Source organism: Camelus ferus, chromosome 6 (assembly GCF_009834535.1).
Source record: "Camelus ferus isolate YT-003-E chromosome 6, BCGSAC_Cfer_1.0, whole genome shotgun sequence".
NCBI classification, from domain to species: Eukaryota; Metazoa; Chordata; class Mammalia; order Artiodactyla; family Camelidae; genus Camelus; species Camelus ferus.
In genome coordinates this window covers 16,179,269-16,201,488 of record NC_045701.1, presented here as the reverse complement: position 1 = coordinate 16,201,488, position 22,220 = coordinate 16,179,269, and the positions used below count along the sequence as shown (strand labels likewise).

General features: G+C 35.9%; 2 protein-coding genes across 2 annotated transcripts in view; one reads left to right on the top strand and one right to left on the bottom strand.

Annotated features, from left to right (window-relative positions):
- The window catches only part of FAM227B (family with sequence similarity 227 member B), a 195,667-nt gene that overhangs the window by 68,412 nt on the left and 105,035 nt on the right, over nucleotides 1-22,220 (bottom strand). The window lies entirely within an intron of this gene.
- The window catches only part of FGF7 (fibroblast growth factor 7), a 54,941-nt gene continuing 33,976 nt past the window's right edge, over nucleotides 1,256-22,220 (top strand). The window contains exons 1-2 of the mRNA XM_006192329.3: nucleotides 1,256-1,577; nucleotides 2,159-2,714. Of these exons, the coding sequence (XP_006192391.1) occupies nucleotides 2,429-2,714 (286 nt within the window). The 5' untranslated portion in view covers nucleotides 1,256-1,577; nucleotides 2,159-2,428. The remainder of the gene's footprint in view (nucleotides 1,578-2,158; nucleotides 2,715-22,220) is intronic.

The following is a 22,220-nucleotide window of genomic DNA, read 5'->3' as shown; positions in this document are numbered from 1 at the left end:
TCTGTGCTTTCTATTCTGTTCCACGAAAGTATAGACACAAAAGGAAATCACATAAATTATAATGCAATTGAATGTACTTCATTTTCTTTTCCTATTTGGTCTACATGCACCACCTGGTGGTAAAGTAGTGCATTTCAAGTGGTGTGTGTGTGTGTGTGTGTGTGTGTGTGTGTGTGTGTGTGTGTGTGTGTTTTGGGGGTGTCAACATGGGAAAGAGAATTTTAACATATATCCCTAAATATTCATTTAGATTAACAATGCAATTATTGTGCAACAAATATCTAATAAAACACTAGAACGCTACTACATACATGCTAGAATAAGAAGTCAAGGGGAGAATAATTCATCCTGGAAAGTAAAATAGCTTTCTCTTATTTACATGAGCTATAACTCTTAAAATTCCATCATTAAATTAACATTTATGTATTGTCTTAATGTTCTTTTTGAGGGCAAGAGTCAAACATTGATAACCAATGTAAAATCATGTAAAATTTTCTTCATTTTTAATTTTTAAAAATAGTAATTTAAAAAGTATGTAGCCTCTTCTTTATATTAGCAGTTACTATTAAGTAACAAGTCACAGAATTTTAAAACTACAAGACACTATCAAATCACTTAGACTAATTTTACAAATGTAGCAGCTGAGACCCAGAAGCGTCAAGTGACTTGCCCAAGGTCATACTAGTAATTAGTGACCCAACTCAAATATGAGCCTAGGTCTTCTTCCTTTCAGCCTAGGAAAATAAGACATAAAATTATAATCATATGACATGTATTTATTGCTCTTGTTTTAATGTACATGTAGTAATAGGTTAAGCACAGAAAATACTTTGCTGAAGTGTTTCTTTGGTTCTTTCCAGACTGAGTCATATGCAATGCTAAAAAATCTTTATATAAAGAAATATACCCTTAACTCAGCTATGTTAATCCACTAAGATGTAAATTAGTACATATTAGTAATTTTATTCTAATATTCTGGACACAAAGGAGTAATAGTAGAAATGCATGCATCATAAAGCTATAGAAAAGGTTTCCTAACTATTAAAAAATCCCTTTTACATCTATGCTCAAATGAGTATTTTTCAACTTACATAAAACTGCTGTGTTTTAAAGAAAGTCTAAAAAATTCCCTTTCCCCTTAGAACTGCTTCAGAATCAAATATTCATTTTTCTAAAGTAGGTACCCATTTGTAGATTTAAACCATGGAACATATAAACCGTGTTCATAGCTCCCTCTCATGACCACTGAATGAATACTATACAAGCCTCCTTTATTCTTGCCGTTGTATTCAACTAACAGCTCACTGGTTAAGTTTTAATTGCTTCCAATGAGGTCAGCAAAGGTATTTACCAAAAAGCCCTGAATAAAAGGCTCCACACACACACACACAAGCTCACACGCGCTCACACACACAGAGAAAATCCTCCTGCCTGTTGATTTATGGAAACAATTATGATTCTGCTGGAGAATTTCTCAGCTGAGAAATAGTTTGTAGCTACAGTAGAGAGGCTCAAGTTGCACAAGGCAGACAACAGACATGGAATTCTTGTGTATCCAGCTGTTATCAACAGAACAAGTAAGTGACTGTCTTTAAAAATAATGCTGAATGTTTTCTAGTCATTTATCTTTCTCTGGTTTTAGCACTGAGGGGAAAAGGAAAGTTACCAGATTTTTCAGCCATATGGTTATCTATAGTAATTATGCTGTAGAACTTACATAAAGATAAGGCTGAAATTCTCCAGAGTGATACTGACATTTAACTTGAGAAACGTGGGCAGTTCAGGAGAAAATAACTGACTAACCACAAATGTAAAAGAAGACGATAAAGAAATTTAGAAAAAAGCATTTATACTCTGTTAATAGTAATTTTAGAATGTAGAAGTTCTAATTGCAGGATGTTTCTTATTAAATAGGAGCTGGAATGAATGGTACAATCATATTCTGATTTGTCTCTACTAATGCATAACTTTTATGAATCTACATACAGAATGGTAAAGACACTGACATCCTCTGAGAAAGCTGTTTTAAATGTACCTTCACAGTTTGAATTACACCATATGTTCTAATACTATTTACCCACTGAAATTTATACATACGATTTTTTTTTATCTTCCTCTCTCTCCTCCCTCCCCATTCTTAATCTCTCATTGCAAACAGAAGTCAAGTAACAAACAGCACTGCAGCAACTGAGCTCATTACAACCTGTTTTTTATAAGGATATATCAACAAAGAGTTATTTAAGGAGGAATCCTATATTGTTACCAGAAACAAGAAGGATAAGGCTAACAATCTGAAGAGTGCAATTACTCTTTTTAAAAGCAATCTACAGTTCACAGATAGGAAGAGGTCAATGACCTAGGAGCAACAATCAATTCAAGATTGAATTTTCATTATGTTATTCATGAACACCCGGAGCACTACACTATAATGCGCAAATGGATACTGACATGGATCCTGCCAAGTTTGCTCTACAGATCATGCTTCCACATTATCTGTCTAGTGGGCACTATATCTTTAGCTTGCAATGACATGACTCCAGAGCAAATGGCTACAAATGTGAACTGTTCCAGCCCCGAGCGACATACAAGAAGTTATGATTACATGGAAGGAGGGGATATAAGAGTGAGAAGACTCTTCTGTCGAACACAGTGGTATCTGCGGATTGATAAAAGAGGCAAAGTCAAAGGGACCCAAGAGATGAAGAACAATTACAGTAAGTCATGTTTTCTATTTACAGCACAGCTTATGAAATTTAACAATCTGTGAAAGGATCAATTTTCAAGTGACATGCTTTCTCAGGTTCCTTTTTTTGGAAAAAAATTAAATATAATTTTCTATTTTTTTAATAAATTGGGTTAGTTAGACTAGGTTCCTAAAAATAACTCCTGGAACAGGGCAAATCTACTAATATAGCTGGAGCTGATAACTCAAGCCAATTTGAAAATGTATTCTCCATGTCTTAAGCTCAAAATGCTCATATATTAAGCAAAGTGTTAATATTATTCATACTGAAATATGATTTACTGTCTGAGCAAAACTCATTAGGAACTCTAATAGGATACTCAGTAAATGCACACCCAAAATGACTTACCATTAGTTTGAGGAATAGAGAATAAATGTTTTTAAAATAATTTGGTTTCCCTTGAAAAAATATTTGTGGTATAAAATACTGAACTGTGTTCAAAAATGCATTCAGTGACTTGTGCAATTATGCATCATTAGAAAACAGAAGAGGATCTGTGGCATCCTCCTCTGCTCATGTCATAATGAGCTTGTATTAGATGGCTTATTTATTTACCTAGGCACAAAAATAGGTTGCTTCTAACATTTTCTTTATCTAATATTCTATGCCATGAAAGATCTTTGTTACCTTAAGAGAAATGTAAATACGAAGGAGGAAATAAAAGCAAGTTGGAAGAGATGTTAATGCCATGATTTATGTGTAAAGCCTTACAATTTCCTCAAAAATCAGTTATTCTTTTCATGTTCAAATTTCAGCGTTGGATTCATTTGGCAGTTATGGTTAATAACCAATTTCCAAAGTATTAAATTTTATGGGTAAAATATATACCTCAACATACACATGAAGAACTTAAAATCCTTGAGTGAAAATAAATTCTGTTTTTATTACTAGCACTTGAACAATATTATTACTATGTCTTTTTCTAATATTATGTATGTTAAAGTCAATTGAAAAAGAATGCATGGGGTGATGGTGTAAACATTTGCCTAGCATAGCACAGTGCCAGGCTTGCAGTGAATATTTAAAATTTCTGCTTCTTGTTTGATAAATGGCTTTTAGACTTCTAAACTAATGAACTAATATGGGGAATTCTGTTTCCAACATGAAAATGAGAGGGTCCACTTTTAAACTATAACTGATATAGAATGTCAATGCCATTTATGGACTGCTGACAGTTATGGTTTTATCATTATCTCTATGAATTATGTTATGTTAGTTCTAGAATATTGTTCTGATTATACTAAAGCTTAGCTAAGGAAATAACTATTTGGAGGAAAGTTTTGTGGATAGCCGCCTCTGTGAGCAACAGAATTTGGCCTATAATCAATTTATTTAGAAGTTTTTGAGATTTATAATGGCTAATAGAACTTGGTGGAGAAAACAGTGCCCAGGTGGAAGTTATGACAGATAGGTCCAATCTCTGTCCATGAGTGACTCTGGAACACTTTCTTACTTTTCCTAACACTCACCATTTTCATCTGGAAGATGTGGGTTATGTACAGATGACTTCCGATATGCCTTCTGGTTCTTACAGTCTATTCTATCCTAAGCCACGGAACACATAACAGAAACGCGAACAATGAGTACTCATTCTATAATTATCACACACACTGAATGAGATGAAAGTGTTATCTCAATGGTAAGTTGAGTTGTTCAAATTAATTTCAAATGGTAGTAATAAGGTTATTGAATGTAAACACTGTGGAATTCTTCTACATGCTGACTAATTCTTTTTGAATCTTTTAACAAGTAATGAAAAAGTGAAAAATCAGATGTAAAATCCAGTGAAAATGAATAATTTTGGGGGGTGAACTGGAGTATCTACAATTGGAATGCATGTGTATATACAAGTTTTATTTTGTATTAAAATTTCTTAAAATCACGAAGCTCAGGTATTTTTAAACATACACAAAATGCTGAAGTTTTTTTTATAGTTTGAAATACAACTTAGCACCAACCTTGAGTTATCATAAAGCCAATTTGGTACACAATTCTTTTCTAACTCTAATTCTACAGTAAAAAGAAAATGAAGAAAGAAAGGGAGGAAGGCAAGAAGGAAGGAGAGAAGGAAGGATGGAAGAAGGAAGGAGGGGAGAAAAGAAAGTCATTCTACATCATTATAAATTAGTATGTCACAATACCAATGTACTAAAAGACATGATATATATTATGTAAATAATCTTCACTTCTACAAGCTTTTTCATAGGCTGTATATGTAGAGTATACTTTCCTGATCTGGTTAATTATCCTAGAAGGGGAGACTTATCAGGATCCTTTCAGGAACATCAAAACTGTTGTCAAGTTGTATTGTTATTCTCTTGAAGAAGAAGCCTGTCAGGCTTCTCCATGGATAAAGAGAGGCTGATTCACTACTGTCTATAGGAAATCCTAAGGTACTCCATTGAAAAATATATGGAGAATAACTTAGCAGAGAATTCTGATAGTCATTTCCTATTTTTAAGGGGCAGCCTTAAAATTGAATGCCTCATACATAAAACATGCAAGTTGACACATGAGAAGTTGAAGGTACTGTATCTAGGATGCAAAGAAATCCAAGTACAAAGAAAGTACTCAACAGAATTTGTTTAAAAAGTCAAAGAAGATTAAAAAATTTAAACAACAAAACTCCCAGATTGTTTACATTCATCAACCCTTAATTGAATGAATGAACAAAGGAACAAAAGATGTTTCCTTCCTATTTTCATTAAAATGAGAAATTGGATTGTCTACTAGATTGAAATGCAACAGAGTTCAGGAAGTTGTAGAGATCAGAATTAAACTCTGAATTTCCTTTTCAACGTTCTGATGCCTTCAGTTCATTCACAGGTTGTTAAACATCCTTCTTTGGAGGCTTTTTAAGATGGTATAGATTTAAATGCCCTAGATGATAAAATTTTGCATGAAAACTTAGATGTCAGCTGTGTGAAAAAGTTGTCCTCTGGGTTACTGTATCAAAGTCCCCAGTCCATTCTCATGGCTTTGCTTTGAGTGAAAGGGAAAGTGACCCTTAGATGTTAATAGATCTTGAAAGACTGCTTACTTCTCCAGCAGAAACACTGCTCCCTCACAGGAATGTGGTTTATAAGGTATCGCTAAGATAGTGGATTGGAGTAGGTAGGAGAGGTGAAAAATCTGGGTATGTAATTCTGTTTCCAGAAGGTGCTGGGCTGGGGCAGATGAATGGAGGGCCTGGAGGAAGATCAGGCGGGTAATAGAGAGGTTGATGTGAAAGCTCACATCTCAGAGTTTTAGACAATTAAAACATTACTTAAGCTACCCTGGGTTGTGAGGATCTCACTTCAGTCTTATCACCTGTAGTGTTGTCTTGTGAAATATTTTAAATCTAGATAAGAATGAGTAAATAGCAGAAAAAATGCACCAAGGAACCCAGCAGAAACAAGACTTGTATTAGTAACCATACAAGCAAGACCCAACTATGTATATATAGGAATTCATAAGAGACCAAGAGATGCTGAGCTGCATTTCTGACTCTGGAGGGGAGAGAAGCTATCACTGGAGAGCTGGTCCTGAGATTGCACACTGTTCTCCCCCAGGAGGCAAGAAAGCCTCTCCTCTCAAGTTGTTCTCTGGTGGCACCACATTTAGCCTTTCAGTAGGTTTCTAAGCAATGAAACTGGAACCTAACTGAACTACTAATAAGAGTAATAAAAGCATGAAACATTCCTCCAAATGAAATAAACATCTATGCCCTCTGTAGGAGAACATGAATAATACCATACATGGACTGGCAATGGATGGTCAATACTTCCACTGCTGTTGTCAGAGCTTTCCCCTTGGGGACAAGGCCAGAGGGTGAATTTAGATAATTGGACCAGGCAGCCCATGAGCAGACAGAGGCAATCACTCCACACCTGACAGAAATAACACTGCTGTTTAGGCAGGAAATTGAGGTGCCGAGTGAGAGATGGCAGCAGTGCGCTGGGCAACCAACAACCACCCTGAGAGACAGATGTGAACTCGGGCAACTCAGTCCCTCAGGATGATTTTCTTGCTTTCGGCATCCAATTGCTAAGAAGTTTCGCTCTTGTCAATGACAGTCACCCATCCTTCTGAAGAAGAAATTCTTAATTGCCATAAGCCACTGATTCAAGAAAAAGTATGCTTCACTTGTCATAATTAAGCCTTGTAAGTTCCACAGCAAGAAAAGGGTTAGCCATTCTGAAAACTGGCCAGCGATTTGGCAACATTCTCTTTTGGATTGTTAGACTGTGACGGGATACGGCCTAACAATTGGCAAAAAACAAATAAACATAAGGTTGTTGGATTTGACTTTGACCACAAAATCTTCAGCAACTCAACTGTCAACAATTCTTTGGATAAGCCCCTGATCAACAAGAATCTCTGCTAGTAGCTAACAAATACACACATCGCTTCTAAGTATGAAGATGGTAAACAAGAGTTCTTAGCAAGTTAACAAAAAGAAGAATAATTCACACTAGCAAAATAAAAAGTAAGGAAATCATGACAACTTCACTTTAAAAAAATAGACAATAAGGAACATATCTATGAAATTAAACCCAAATCCTAGAATTACTGACAAAATGGAATTCTGTAGAACTGGTGACCTGTATTTACTTAAGTAAGTTATTAAGGCTTTAAATTATGGAAGATGGATAAATTGCTTGGTAGCAGATTTGGAAACACTAGCTATTCTTTGAAAACTCTAATATTAAGAATTATTTTTCATTTTATGGCCATACTCACTTTTTTAGGCTAATACCAGTGCATAGCACTTATTCAGTACCTTAATTTATTGCCACAGGTGCATTTCTTATTCATTTTGTAAATCCTCATCTGAACTGACCATCACTTTCATTTCTCTATCAATCCAGAGCATCTGATTATGTATTACACCTCATGACTCAGCTGTATTAAAACTCTTCAGTCTATAGTTTTAGAGCATTCAGAGATCCCAGTGAATTGGAGAGAACGCAAGAAGCCAGCTTTGAGATATATGGAAGGGATTCCTTTTCTAGATTTATCTACTTCTCAGCCGTGGACAAATGTTGTAATCAGCTGGGGAACTTCAAAAAAATACTGATGCCAGGCTCCACTCTCAAAGACTCTCATTAAATTTATTTTGGGTACAGCCTGGGCATCAGGGATTTTAAAAGCTCCTGAGTTAATTCTGATGTGCCTCCAAGGCTGAGAGCCTCTGGACTAAGGGGATCATACCAGATTACTGGGGAAACCACAGCTCAATTAAATCAGATCTCATGAAGGCAGGAAGGACACAGGCATGAGTGTCTGCTTAAAGCTCTCCAGTGGTTCTAATGTGTAGCTAAGGTTGAAAACCACTATTTAATGAGGCAAGGGTTCTGATTTGGCAGAATCCCCTCAGGTGTCCTGGGAATGTTCTGGAACCCTTAGAGGGCTCTAGAGTTAACCTGTACCCTGGAGGATTTTGAAATGAGCTTATCAGGAATGAATCTCTGAATTCTGCATCTTCTGAGTCCATCTGACCTGACAAATCTTAGTGTCTCCAAAATTTGGTGAACTGGCCTGAAAATGCATGTGATGACAGCTCTGTAGCTACTATGTAAGAAGGCATCTTTGGTGAATGAGTTCATTGCTGGGAAAAATAGGTCCTGTGTCACAGTTTCACAGTGACAGGCAGGTCTGACTCCCTTCTGACACTTTCAAGTGGTGCTGTGGCAGGGAACCTGGAGTACAGGCATCAACGCCGGCTGACAAGGCACTTAAATGAGCCACTTATGACTATGAACTCAGATGCTCCCAAATTAGTCTCATCTCCCATGGCCACCCTACAAAGGCAGTGACTTAAAGAGACCATCTCCAGTCTAGAAAATGCGATAGGGAAGAAATCACAAGCCTAGAGGGTCTATCTAGATTAGTGAAAGGATACGAACCTGGAAGTTTATTTTCTTTGTAAATTGGGGATTAAGGCAAAGCTTTCTTTCTTTTCTAAAGATGCTAGCTTTCTTCCTCTGTATCAAAGGATTTTTGGTAATATAGTAACTTCTTTACAACAATATTGGAATATGATATGTTTCTATGTTTTAATTTCAATACTGTACATAGAAGAAGAGGCAGGAATTGTGTATATCTAAGTAATACGGAGAAAAAACATTAAATGAAATGGGCTTTTATATGAATTCCTCCTTTTTCTAAACCATATCCAATTTTTCTTTAAAAAAAACAATTTATTGACATATGAGTGAGAAAAAGCTGTACTTAATAGATACAACTTGATAAATTTGGAGATAAGTATACATCACCACAATCTATGCTATAAACATACCCATCACTCCCAAAAGTCCCCTCCTGCCCTATTATTATTATTATTATCATCATCATCATTATTATTGTAACAAAAGCAGTTAACATAAGATCTATCCCCTTAGCAAATATATAAGTATACAACACAATACTGTAAACTATAGACACTATGCTATACAGTATATCTCCTGGACTTACTCATCTTGCACAACTAAAACTTAGTACCTTTTGACTAATGTTTGCCTGTTCCTCCCCACCCCCAGCCCATAGCAACCACCACTCTACTCTACTTCTAGGAGAGAAGATTAGTAGTTTAGATTCTTCCTATAAGTTGTATCATGTAGTATTTGCCCTTCTGTATCTGGCTTACTTCACTTAGCATAATGTCCTCCAGGTTCATACTCAATCTTTCTATAAGCAAAATAGGTTGGAAAATAAAAATCATCTGCCTTTCACATGGTTCTGAAAGTCCCATTAAAGAGTCCCTGACCACGTGGCTGTTTCTTGACTAAGAGTCGTATCTGCACTTGAGATGCTGTCTGCACCTGACTTAGGTAGAGAAACCATCCTAAGTTTACCAACAAAGAAAACATCATTCAAGTTACTCAGCCAGTTGGTTTTGTGTAGTAATATATAAAGACACGGGGATTAGGATGGGGAAGGAAAGAGGGAAATTATCCAATGTCCATGTCCAGGTAAGGTTTTCTGTCCTTTCAGGCAGAAAACATCCTTCTCAGAGAAAAAGAGTCGGATGTATATTGGGGATAATTGTCTCTAGAGATTCTTCAGTTGCTCCAGGCAACTTTCCCGCAGAAGAATATAATCACTTCTACTGGTGTGGCCACAAGTACTTGATAGAGCCATTGGCTAGTGTCCTATAAGAATAAAAGGTAAGAAAATCTCTTTGTCTGTGAACCAGAGAGAAAAAGGTGAGAGAGGAAAGGAAAAAGGACTTTATATAAAAATTAATAAATGTTGCATTTAAGTTTAGGGAAGATTTAAATACAAAGGGTTCTCAATTCAACATAGCTCTACCAACTCTTAAAAATTGAAGTATAGTTGATGTACAACATTCTACTAACTTTTTTGATGCACTTAAGAAATAAGGGCAATTGACTGCAATGGACTGATAAGATAGTAGAGAGAGGATTTCTGAGATGAAAAGAAAACAAACAAAAACACAATAGTGCACAGAGGGGTTGAAATGATAATAGATTATTGCATATATTACTCAAATAGGAGGTTTGAAAATTTGTGCCTAAAACTGTCATTGTCTTTGCTTATTTATCCAGACCCCTCTGAAACTGAGTTTATTTGTACGGTTAATACAAGAAAAGAGAAATGAGGCAGATTTCAACATTCTGAAATAGCATACTTATCATGTTCCATTAAAAGCTACTGTAGTATTTTCCATTTTGTTTGCCTATTTGAACTTCAGATGTAATTGTAGATAATGCTGAGAAAATGATTTGAGATCAAATTCAGGATCAACTCAGCCTGTAGATTTTTCTTACAGCAGCAATTCCAAACTTTGTTTCTTGGAACACCAGTGTCTCTGAAGATATGAATAGTGTTTCCTGCGGCATGGTTTCTGTGGCTAACTGATTGGAAAATATTATATTAAATAAAGTTGAACAAGTTTTTCACAGCAGAAAATTCTCTGAGCCTATACTACGCTAATATGAACTGCAAAACTCCAGAAGATGATACATGGTTTCCCAAACTTACCTGACAACAGAGCATACCCATTACCCCCACTACCCTCCCTGCTCTCACCCCTGATTTGGGTAAACCATTTATGTTTCTAAATTGAAACTGGGCAGCTATTGCCTAGGGAATTTATCTTTGGCATAGTGAAGAACTAAAACAAGCTTCCACGCAAGGGTTAGGTCCAACTAAAAAGGCTATAAAATGGACCCGAACCAGTATTTTTTGAGTGACCTTGAACCAAAAATTTGTGCCCAAGTCAAGAGCCTGCATATAATTTTGGACTATTAGGGTAGTATTTTGGGTATAAATACTGGGCTGAAATCCAGAGATTGAGATTTGATCCTCGTTTGGAGCCCTTCCTAAGCTCTGAGCAGCTTTACAGGACCATTCTCCTAATTAGAAGTGACGCCCAATAGCCATCATTTGAGCAACCTAGAAACTGACCAAAAACATCTTCCATGCAGCAACCTGAAAATGTTAAAAATGTTTTAGGATTCCAGCATGATTGAAAAATTCTTGTCTTACGTACCTAACAACAATACACTTTGTTTTACTTTTCAGAAAAGCATTTTATGCAAAAGTTGAAGTTATTTCAGTTATATCAATAAAGAACGAGTTTCATTTACTGGCCAAAAACTATTTAGAAATTTGAGATTTGGCATAAACAGAAGGGAGGACTGCAAATTTAATGAATTAATTTTAATACCCTTGGAAAAGGTCACTTATCTGAGATTTTAAAGAGAACTAACTGCCCTTCTAGGCATACACGACACATTTGCCTTGTATTGTGGTTCATTCTGTTTGCGTCTGGCAACGCTGCTAGCTCTGGGAAGATAAGCACCAAGTCTTACTCTTCCTTTTATCTTCCAGTGGTAGACAGCTCGATGCAAGGGGTAGAAGAAGGGAGGCAAACTGACTATCACTCATATTTCTCTCAAGTTTTTACACATCTAAAAATCAACTATAGGTAAGAAGTAGATCACTACATTATGAAAATTTAATGTGGACAAGAATGAAAAATCTTGCTTAAATAAATGAGAAGTACACCTCACTTCTTTCTTATTCTCTATTATTAAAAAAATATTGGCTTCTAGAACCTACTTGACTTAATGTTTTTCTAGGTAATTTTAAGGGAGGAGTGGAAATGTTTTTTTTTAAACTTATTTTTCTTTCAGTTTTACTGAAATATAATTGACATATAGCACTGTGTAAGTTTAAGGTGTACAGCAAAATGATTTGACTTACATACATCACAGAATAAACACTGTCAAGTTATTTCATTTCTTCATTATTTTGAAGAATTGAACAAGACATAATTGAGTCCACCCTGTGAAATACATTGGTCCATGTACGTTTTTACAATTGTACTAAATATTTTTTCTTGAGAAACATTATAAACTATTTTGATATTTTAAAACTATATATATATATATATATATATATATATATATATATATATATATATATATAACCAAGATGGAATTGCTCAGTAGAAAGGTATGAACCTCTTTAACTTGAGAAATATTGCCAAATTAAAATACTGCTGATCAGTTTCTCCCTCTTATTCCTTAAAGGTGACACAGTATTTATTGAATAGTTCTGAGTTTTATTACTTGTTTTTCTTTTCTTTTCTTTTTTAACATTTTTTATTGAGTTATAGTCATTTTACAATGTTGTGTATTACTTGTTTTTCAAAAGCACTGTGATGATTTTTAAAACTTTTTATTGGATACTTTTAAGGTTTTATTTTTTCCTCTTGGTTTTCAATAACTTGATGATACTAGGTCCTAGCATACTGGGAGGAGTGGAAACGTTTTATTGTAGAGGTCAATGATCTAAGCAGGCACAGGTACCACTGGTGACCCTGAAAGGGTGACTGGCAAGGGATGGTGAAGACCAGTCCTGGAAAAGCTGTAGCCCTCCTCAACACTCATTTTTAAAAAAATATTTAAAATTATTTTGGGGGAAGTAATTAGGTTTATTTATTTTTATTTACTTGTTTTGCAATGGGGGTACTGGGGATTGAACCCAGGACCTTGTGCATGCTAAGCACACACTCTACCACTGAGCTATATCCTCCTCAACACTCGTTCTTATTCTCATCTGACTGTCAACTAATCCCTACATATGAAAAACCACATGCAGAAAAAATTCATAGTTTATATTGGCTTAAGGAATATCTGCATTAAACGGATACACAGAGGAGGGGAAAAACTCTGGAAGGATTAAATGAGCTATACTAGTGAAAACAAGCAGTGGTTGATAATTTTTGGGTAGGGATCTGCATACTTAACTAGTACCACTTATAAAACTGATCCTGGACCAGGATGAACAGAGGAGAAGACATGTGTATAGGAAGAGAGAGCTGGGGAGAAGTGCAAAGTTGGTGAATATCCTCTCAATTTGTTTTAGTGCCAGTAGCCTGATCTTCAGATAGTCTTTTGGTGACCTACGGTGTCTCTAACTGTACTTTTGACCATAGGACTGGGTAGTGTGGTTCAAACTGAGGCAGCTTTTATGGGGAGCTCACCTGTAGGCAGGGGGAAGTTTCCTCCCTTGTTTGCTTGAACAATGAAGCCATCACACAAACCTTTGAAAGACTGGTGATTTCTTTTTTCATTCTTTATTAGTTCAGCGAACAGTCACTGATACATTCCTTATGCCAGATGGAGGCCACATTAATAAGCAAGTCCATAGTCCATGTATTTAGAGAATGAACAGATTAGTTGGAGGTGGAGGGTGAACTACAAGTCGGAGGGGGAAAGCCTAGAGCTAATTAGGGTGTTGCCTAATCGCCTAACTTGAGGAGGGGGGCATGGAAGTCTCTGCTGAGAGAGAACCACCTGAAGGAGGAGCAGGACAAAAGAGGACACACGCACTACCTTCAGAAGAAATACTTTTGTAGCTGTTTGGTAGTAAGAAAGTATTGCAAGGTTGGGAAATGGAAAGTGATTTAATATCTTTCCAGCTAATGATGTTAAGCTAAGATAAACCTTTTGTTTTCTATTAAAAAATATGAGAAGAACATTTGCCCTTGATCAATTTTTAGACTTTGTCTAATTGCTATGCTTACTAAAAATGGCTATTTCCTTTAAAGGAGGACTTTTTTGAAGGCATCATTTAAGTTCTGCTAATCGGAACCATATTGTTTTTCTGGATAACTGCACATTTTTCTCTTTTCAATGCCTCTTGAATCTATGATAATAGTAGTAACCTGCATTAAGTCAGTTGTTCACAATCACCGTAAAAGCTACCTTATTACAGAGGATTTTTTTCCCCCATGACGGTTGCTAGAAAGTGAGAGAAACAATAGTTTTGAGGCTTATGTTTAGCCTTTAAAGACAAAAGTATGGAGGTTATCTGCCACATTCTTTAAGACAACTTTGACTGCAATTAGAGTACTCCCTTGAATCATGAAGTAGGCCAACGAGGTGAGGGGTTTTCCCACTGAGATAAATCTATTGAGGTGTTTCTGCTTCTAAGAAATTGTGTTCAACCCCCCTCCTGTATAAATAACATACTATAAAATAATGTTGGATGTTTAATAGACACATGGGTATGCTGTTGATGCTGAAAAAATTCTGGCCTAATTTGGTCCTCAAATTTTCTTTTAATTGGCTTGAAGTTGATCAGATATTGAATAAAAATTCATCCCAAAGAAGATGAGCTTATAAATAAATCTATGTCATGGTTGTTAAGTTTGTACTTGCACATAAAATTATCATGTTTTAAAGAACTATTTAATAGTTTATCAGGTATTCATATTACTGTTACTAATAAAATCACCGCATTGCGTAGAAATAAATTTCGTTTGTTACTTTGTCATAAATCTTCTAATTTAGTCTACATAGAATTGCACAATGTACAATTGGGAACATTTTTATTGAGTGACTAAATATCAGTAGATTACTAAAGAGATGTTAATTCCTTAAAAATACACATGCCAGTGTTGCAATTGGTGCAGAACACATCATTCCATTCTAATTAATCTTCAAAATACCTCTGCTGTAAGCCTGCAATCACAAAATTAGTCCACTTTACAGAAGGAAAAAAAAAACCCTCAGGAAATTGACCAGCTTGTTAAGTTTGCTAGTATACAAGTTCTAGTTTTAAAATTATACATAGGCTACTACAATATCACTTCACACCTGTCAGTATGGCTATTATCAAAAAGACCACAAATAACAAATGTTGGCAAGGATGTGGAGAAAAGGGAACCCTTGTATCCTGTTTTTAGAATCTAAATTGGTGCAGCCACTGTGGAAAACAGCATGGAGAATCCTCAAAAAACTAAAGCCAGAACTACCATATGATCTAGTAATTCTACTCCTGAGTATATAACCAAAGGAAACAAAAACACTAATGGAAAAAGATACATGCACCCCAGTGTTCATAGCAGCACTATTTACAATTGCCAAGATATGGAAACAACCTAAGTGTCCATCAACAGATGAATGGATGAAGAAGTTGTGGTATACATACATAAGGAATACTACTCAGCCATAAAAAAGAATATTTTTCCATTTGCAACAACATGGATGGAACTGGAGGGTATTATTCTTAGTAAAATAAGGCAGACAGAGAAGGATAAATACTGTATTTTATCAAATATATGTGGAATCTAAAAAATAAAACAAACTAGTGAATACAACAAAAATGAAACAGACTCACAGATAACAGAGAACAAATTAGTGGTTACTGGTAGGAAGAGGGAAGGGAGAGGGGCAAGACAGGGTAGGAAATTAAGAGGTACAAACTACTATGTATAAAATAAATAAGCTACAAGGATATATGGTACAGCACAGGGAAGATAGCCAATATTTTAAAATAACTACAAATGGAGTATAATCTCTACAAATTTTGAATCACTATATTGTATGCCTGAAACTAATATAATGTTGTATATCCACTAGACTGCAATGAAAAATGATACATAGGCCTGTTTTGCCTCCTATTTAAATATTGTTGATTTTTACTTAAGAAAGACTAGTGTTTAGAATTAGCTGATAATTTAAATAATTATATCAAAAGCCTCTGTGTGCAATGATTGATTATTTTCTCAAAATATCTGGGTGGTTAGTTAATTTACAAAATAGCAAGTCTAATGAACTCACTGTGTGATTAACATCATTATATATTAAAGAGCAAGAAGTTCATATTCAGAATACTGCTTTAAACCTTCCACTTTCCTTACAGTCAACACAAGTAACTAAGAAGTGAACGGAATAAGTGAGGTGTTTTAAAATTACACTTTTCCCCCACAATGATAACATAAGTCATTAATATTAAGATAACAAAAGTAACTACTTTATAAGAGGTAAATTTACTGAACAGTTACTGTGTGTACCTGGCAGACTTATGCTTATTTTGCAAATGAGGCAACATTGGCTCACAGAGTTAGGTAGCTTGCCCTGGGTTCCATAGCTAGTAACTGTTTGAGTTGGGATATGAACCCAAGTAGGTTTAACTCCGAAGCATAGTTTTCGTTATCAACACATGTATCATGCTACTGTCTCTGGTGTTAGTAAAACATCGCACATTAATTTGCACCACGCAGTGGGATATTTTGCATCTGAAGAACTATAAACAGCTGAAATTGTCTTCTCTGTAATATGACCTAATAAGTACTTGGCATTATCTTCTTATTAAATAAAAACTTTACTTCAACTTTCCTTGTATAAAAGATCTCCATTTGTTGGCATAAAAACCTTCAGTTTATTTCGCTTATAATTTGCTAAAGATGCTGCAAAATTTTATCTGGCTGTATTTTAAACACATTTCTGACATTTATTAAAAATATTTATACTTCTGCTCATTAACAAGTGTCTTCATAATTATTGTAGAATACATACTTGCATACGATTTAATTTCAGAGAGTAAATCAGTCAATTTTAGGAGTACAGCCAGATAATTCCCCTCTCTAAAGGCCGCTAAATCTAAACAGAAGAAACACAAAAACAAATAAAAGAAGTTGCAGAAAGTTTGTTCTAACAAGCACTTCTGAAAATAGGTTGTAAAAGAAATAGTTTATTGGCAAATTGGTTCTTTCTTTTGGCCATAATTACCATGTTCTCAATTTATTTCTAGTCCTTTTAGACTTTTCCCAATTAAAAGAGGCAAAAGAAAGGGGATAAAATTGATGAATTAAAGCAAAGACAGTACACAAAATGCCATTTTGACAGCGCTCTTTTACTATAAATATGAAAACATGTTATTTAACACCTAGGAGTAGATGTAACTGATATAAAATCAAAGGCAGCATAGGAACATGGAAATAATACCATGTTATGGTTTTAATCTGTTTTCTTCCAGTAATTAGTTGGCCTTGGACAAGTACTTAATTATTCTGGGACTGAGGTTTTTTTAAAACATAAAAAGAAAGGGGTTAGAGCAGACTGCTTGAATAAATTTCAATTGTAAAATGTTACCAACAGTACTAAGCAACTGAGGGAGGGAGGGAGAGAACGAGAGAAGGGATGTATTAGCTATAAATGCTGCATAATAAATTACTCCAAATTTAGCAGCTTAAAACACTATTTATTATCTCATAGTGTCAGAGGGTCAGGAATCTGGGAGCCCCTGGGCTGAGTGGTTCTCGCTAAGAGTCTCTCAAGAGGTTGCAGTCAGCTGTCGCCCAGGCTGCAGTCCCCTCAAGACTTGCCTGGGGCTGCACGGGCTGCTTACAAGCTCTCTCACATGCTAATGGGCAGGCTCAGTCAGAGAGTTCCTTTTCACCCTGTAGGCCTTTCCACAAACTTCCTTAGTGTCCTCGTGACATGGTAACTGGCCTCCCCCAGACTGAGTGATGAGAGAGATGGGGAGAGAGAGAAAGAGGGAGAGAGAGAAAAAGAGCACACCTCCACGACGGGAGCTGTGGCATGACACACCCTCCCTTCTGCCTTGCTTTGCTGGTCACAAAGACAGACCCTAGTGAAATGTGGCAGGGAACCAGATGAGGGCGTGAATACGAATTGGTGGGGAGCGTTAGAGGCCAAATGAAGGCTGGCTACCTACCATATGTGGTTTCCACATCTGAAGAACTTCCAGTCAAGTTGGGAATCAAAGTATACATTGAGATTAAGTCGTCAAAGCAAAAACAGAAGGAGCAGAGCAACACTGAAAATGAGCCTGAGGAGCAGACAGCTCTCCTTATAGAAGCTGCTAATTTGGCTTAAGGTCTCCTTGGGAGGCATGGGACTCTCTTCTCTTTTACCACAGATTTAGAGAGGAAACCTTACAGTGTGCGTTAGTACCCCACTTTGTAGCACTGAGAAAGGAACTGGATTATTTGCTTATTTGAAAGCACACTAGTGGTTGTATGAGACACGGACAGCTCCATTCTGGAGTTAGAGGGCTGTAAGCAACCTTTGAAATCCATCTAATCCAAAGATCTTGATGTGGATTTTGCATATGGAAACTGGTAAAAAAAAAATTGTACACCAAATATTGGGGAGTGGATTCAGAGCTTTTATCAGATTCTCAAAGGTACTCATGTTTCCAAAAAAATTGCAAGAAGCACTGCTCTAGTGCATCCTGCTCATCTTACTGATGAGGGATCTGAGACACAAAGACGTAAGAGGACTTTTCAAAATCATGTCATGAACTAGTGGCTGGGTTGTTTGGACTAAAATTGGAGATTTTTGTTTTCAGTTCAGTATTATTTTAGTTATATCACTGTATATGCAGTATGCATTGTTCGTGATTTGTGAATGCAAGGGTTCAGCTGATTTCCAATTATACACCCCTATTACTAGGATCATTTTCCCTTTTGTCTCCCCACCATGTGTTAAAAAATCAGTATGTTTCATGTAAGTAAGAGTCATCAGAGGGGGAGAATACTGCTCCAAAGCATTTATAATGAAAACCCGGTATTTATAGATAGGAAAAAGATTAGCAAATAGATTATGGTTGGTCATCTATAATATAAATCCAAATACTGGTCTCAAATATTAATTCATTCATTTAACAGACATTCTTAAGCACTTAATATATGCCAGAAACTGTGATAGTTGTTGGTTTTGCGGGGATGCTTTATAATGGAATTCAAGATAGAAACAATTTCTGTCCTCATGCAGTTTCTAGCAGTCCCCCTTCTCTGCCTCTGCCATTTTCAATCTCTTCCCTAACAAGCCTGTTGGGTGGTATGGGCAGCACAGGGCTGGTGGATGGCAAGAACCGAAGAGAGACACGGGTGTCATTTAGAAGCCAAAACAGGGTATCATTTAAAAAAGAAGAAAAGCAAATGGTGGGAGATTTGAATTGTCTATTATAAAAAGGAACAACTTGGAACTGAGTTGTTTTCTGTTGGATGCTTCGATAACTGTGTGAGTGGATTGCCCCTACACACCAGCTTTATAAAGATAGGCAATTATGTAGGACACTGAATATGGCGAGTAGTGAGTAACTACTCTATGGAGCACTAATCTAATAGCTGAGGTGGGAGGTGAGGTGTAAGGAACGGGGAGGTGGTGGGAAGGCCGCTGGAGAAGAGCTGATATAACAGATGTAAGGAAGTATAACACTTCAAACTCCTGGTCCTAAAGCCTAGATAGGAGAATACAATATTATAGTGCAGATTATCCCATATACATTATAATTTTATATAAATTCATGAAATTTTCACTTGCTGGAATAAAGATATTATTTTCAATTTAATTTTTCTTTTACATTAAAACAATGGTACATTTCTAAATACTGATATTTTATTAATTTATCTTATTTACTCTTTTAAAAATAATGATGATGTAATCAGTATATTATTGTTGGGAGTAGGCTGGCAATAGTTTTAATGGAGGAGACTTCTGATAAAAATGGGAACACTTTTACAGTCAAGTTATTTTAACTAAATGTCACATGAAGTTAAAAGGCAATTTGATCTAGATCATTAGGATTTCAATTCAGGATACAATTCAATTCAATATTTATAGAGCACCTTTAATGTACAAGGTGACATTGTATAATAAAGCATAGGAAGATAAATTACTTTTGCCTTTAATGTGCTTTTATAGGAAATAATTTGGTAAGTCCTGAAAGTTACCAATACATTTCACACGAAGAAAGGGGAGATCAGGAGAATGAATGTGAGCACTTCTGGATGAGCCTAAAGAGGTAACAGGGACAGAACAGAAGAACTGGGAAAAGAATGTTTTCTGGAAAAAGTGCATTTGAACACAAGCAGGATTGGTTGGAGGATTCTGATAGAGGGTGGAAAGCTTTCCAAGTTAGAACAAAGTGTGCAAAAAGGCATGGGTAGTTGTGAAGAATGGTGAGCCCCGTCCTGGTGAACTGGAGAGTATGGAGCAGGGGGAGCAGCAACACAGCTCACTAGTGAAAGGACAAAATGCTTCCAAACGTATTTTAACCTCATATCATGAAAAGAAAAGATAGGAGAACAAAAAGAGAGGGTGAAGGTCAGGGATTGGGGACGGGAGATAGAATTAAAGGAAGGCTGTGAGGAAGCAGAGAAAGACACAAGCAGGGGAAGAAGTAGGGAGAGAAGGAAAAGGAATACACAGATACATCAAGGAAGCAGGAGAGACAAAGGCAGAGGGATGCTCGGGAAGCCTTGACGTCCACAGAGACTTGGAGGAGTGTAACCAGAGCACCCACCGGAGTTAGAGGCATGGGGACTCATCTTCTTGGATAAATGGGCTGTGATTTGACTAATAGTATGCTCATTACTCAACGAAATCATGCTAAAAGATATGCAAGCCTGTGGTTTCCTTGTCCGATGTCAGATTTTCACAAACTCATCCTTATAATAATTTAGGGAGACAACCCACCAGGCCCATGCTAAATAATTCTAAATAACCTTGCATTGTATTTCTTTTGACAAGTGTAAGAACTGGAGAATATTAGCTAAGACATTCTTTTTGTACCCTGCTGGCAAAATACTTTGAGCTTTGCTGAGGGAGTAAATACATTTTGAGCTTCTGTAAGGATAAGAAGTAAGCCAAGTTGTAAAGCTAGTCAGTGGATTGGAACTGGGGTTTCTAGATAGGTACCCAGAGGTACATTAAAAAGGTCAAAGAGAAAAATATAACAACTAGCAAAAAAATCATACGCTAACACAAGAGCTTCTCAATCTTCATGTAAACAAATTTTGTTTTGGGGGCTTCACATGCAAAATTTTTTTTGAAATATAATATTCACTGTAGTAATTAGTACTTACAAGTAATAGAGACATTTCTTTGTGATATTCTAAGATTAAAATCTAAGGAATCAAGAAAAACTGCTCAAGAAATCATATCCCCTTCTGTGAATTTTAACTCTATGACATTTGTCTGTAGGAAGAAATATTTACTTAAAAATTTAATTGTAGTAAAAAACATATCATATTCTACTTTACAGATATAAAAATAAACATCGTGATAGACTTCTTATAGTTTTAAAATAAGAAACAAAAGAAAATGTGCTAAGTATACAAATGAAAGAAATTAATGCCTATTGTTAATTTAGGAAACTCCACCCTCAATTCCTCAAATCATAGTCCAGTTCATAAAAAAATATTGCCCAGTAGGAAAAACTGCCCAAGTTTAGAATAAAGGATAAAACAACATCTATTTTCCTGGAGTGCATTCAAACACAATGTATGATATCATACTACAGATGATCATTTCTCTTCAGACACCCAAATTTCTACATTTTGTTGATTATGTTAATATTGACATCAAAAATGTTTTTCTCATCTTATAAATTTGAAGGCCATTATTGTAAGGAAGTTTTAAGACAGTTGTTACAAAATTAAAACAAAGGCAGTAGTGAGCTGGCCCATTCTGTCTCTGACAAGCTCACAGTCTTCTGAGGAGACTGAGTGGCCCTCGTCATGTCATCGAGGTCAGATCTGCATCTCAGAGCCCCCAGTTGTCTTCAGTGACCTAGTGCAGGTTAGCAGCCTCCGCGTTTACTGGACTCTTTCTTGACTTCTAGTTTCATTTTGTACTTGGGGAAACAAGTTCATATTTACTACTCGCTGCATAAACCAATACTGAGGTGGAAATCTGTGACATTTTGGCCAGTTCTTTCAAATATACTAGCCATTTTATCATAGTGATTTATTTACAATGAAATATTATAGCCAGATTTATATATTTCTTTGAAAGAAAGGCTTCCGCAACCACCAGTAGTCTAAGAAATCCAAGATATCTAACTGTCAAACCTTTTCTTGAAGCTCTCCAAGAATGGAACCTCTCACAATCAATTCCAGTATGACATTACCCCAACTGTTGGAACACTTTCTCATATTTAGGGGAATTATCCTTGCTTTAAGTTAAGCCCTTCATCATGTTCTTTTTTCTGTGTATGGATAATAGATTGACATGATTAATAAAATACTTTCATAAACTAGAGAAAAAATACATCTTTTCTCTATCTATACTCATTCCTTGGTGATTTCATCTGTTCTCATGGCTATGACCACCAAATTTATATCTCTAGCCTCGACCTTTCTCCTAAACTCCAGACTCATAAATTCATTTCTGCTGAATGGTTATTAGGCACCTCAAG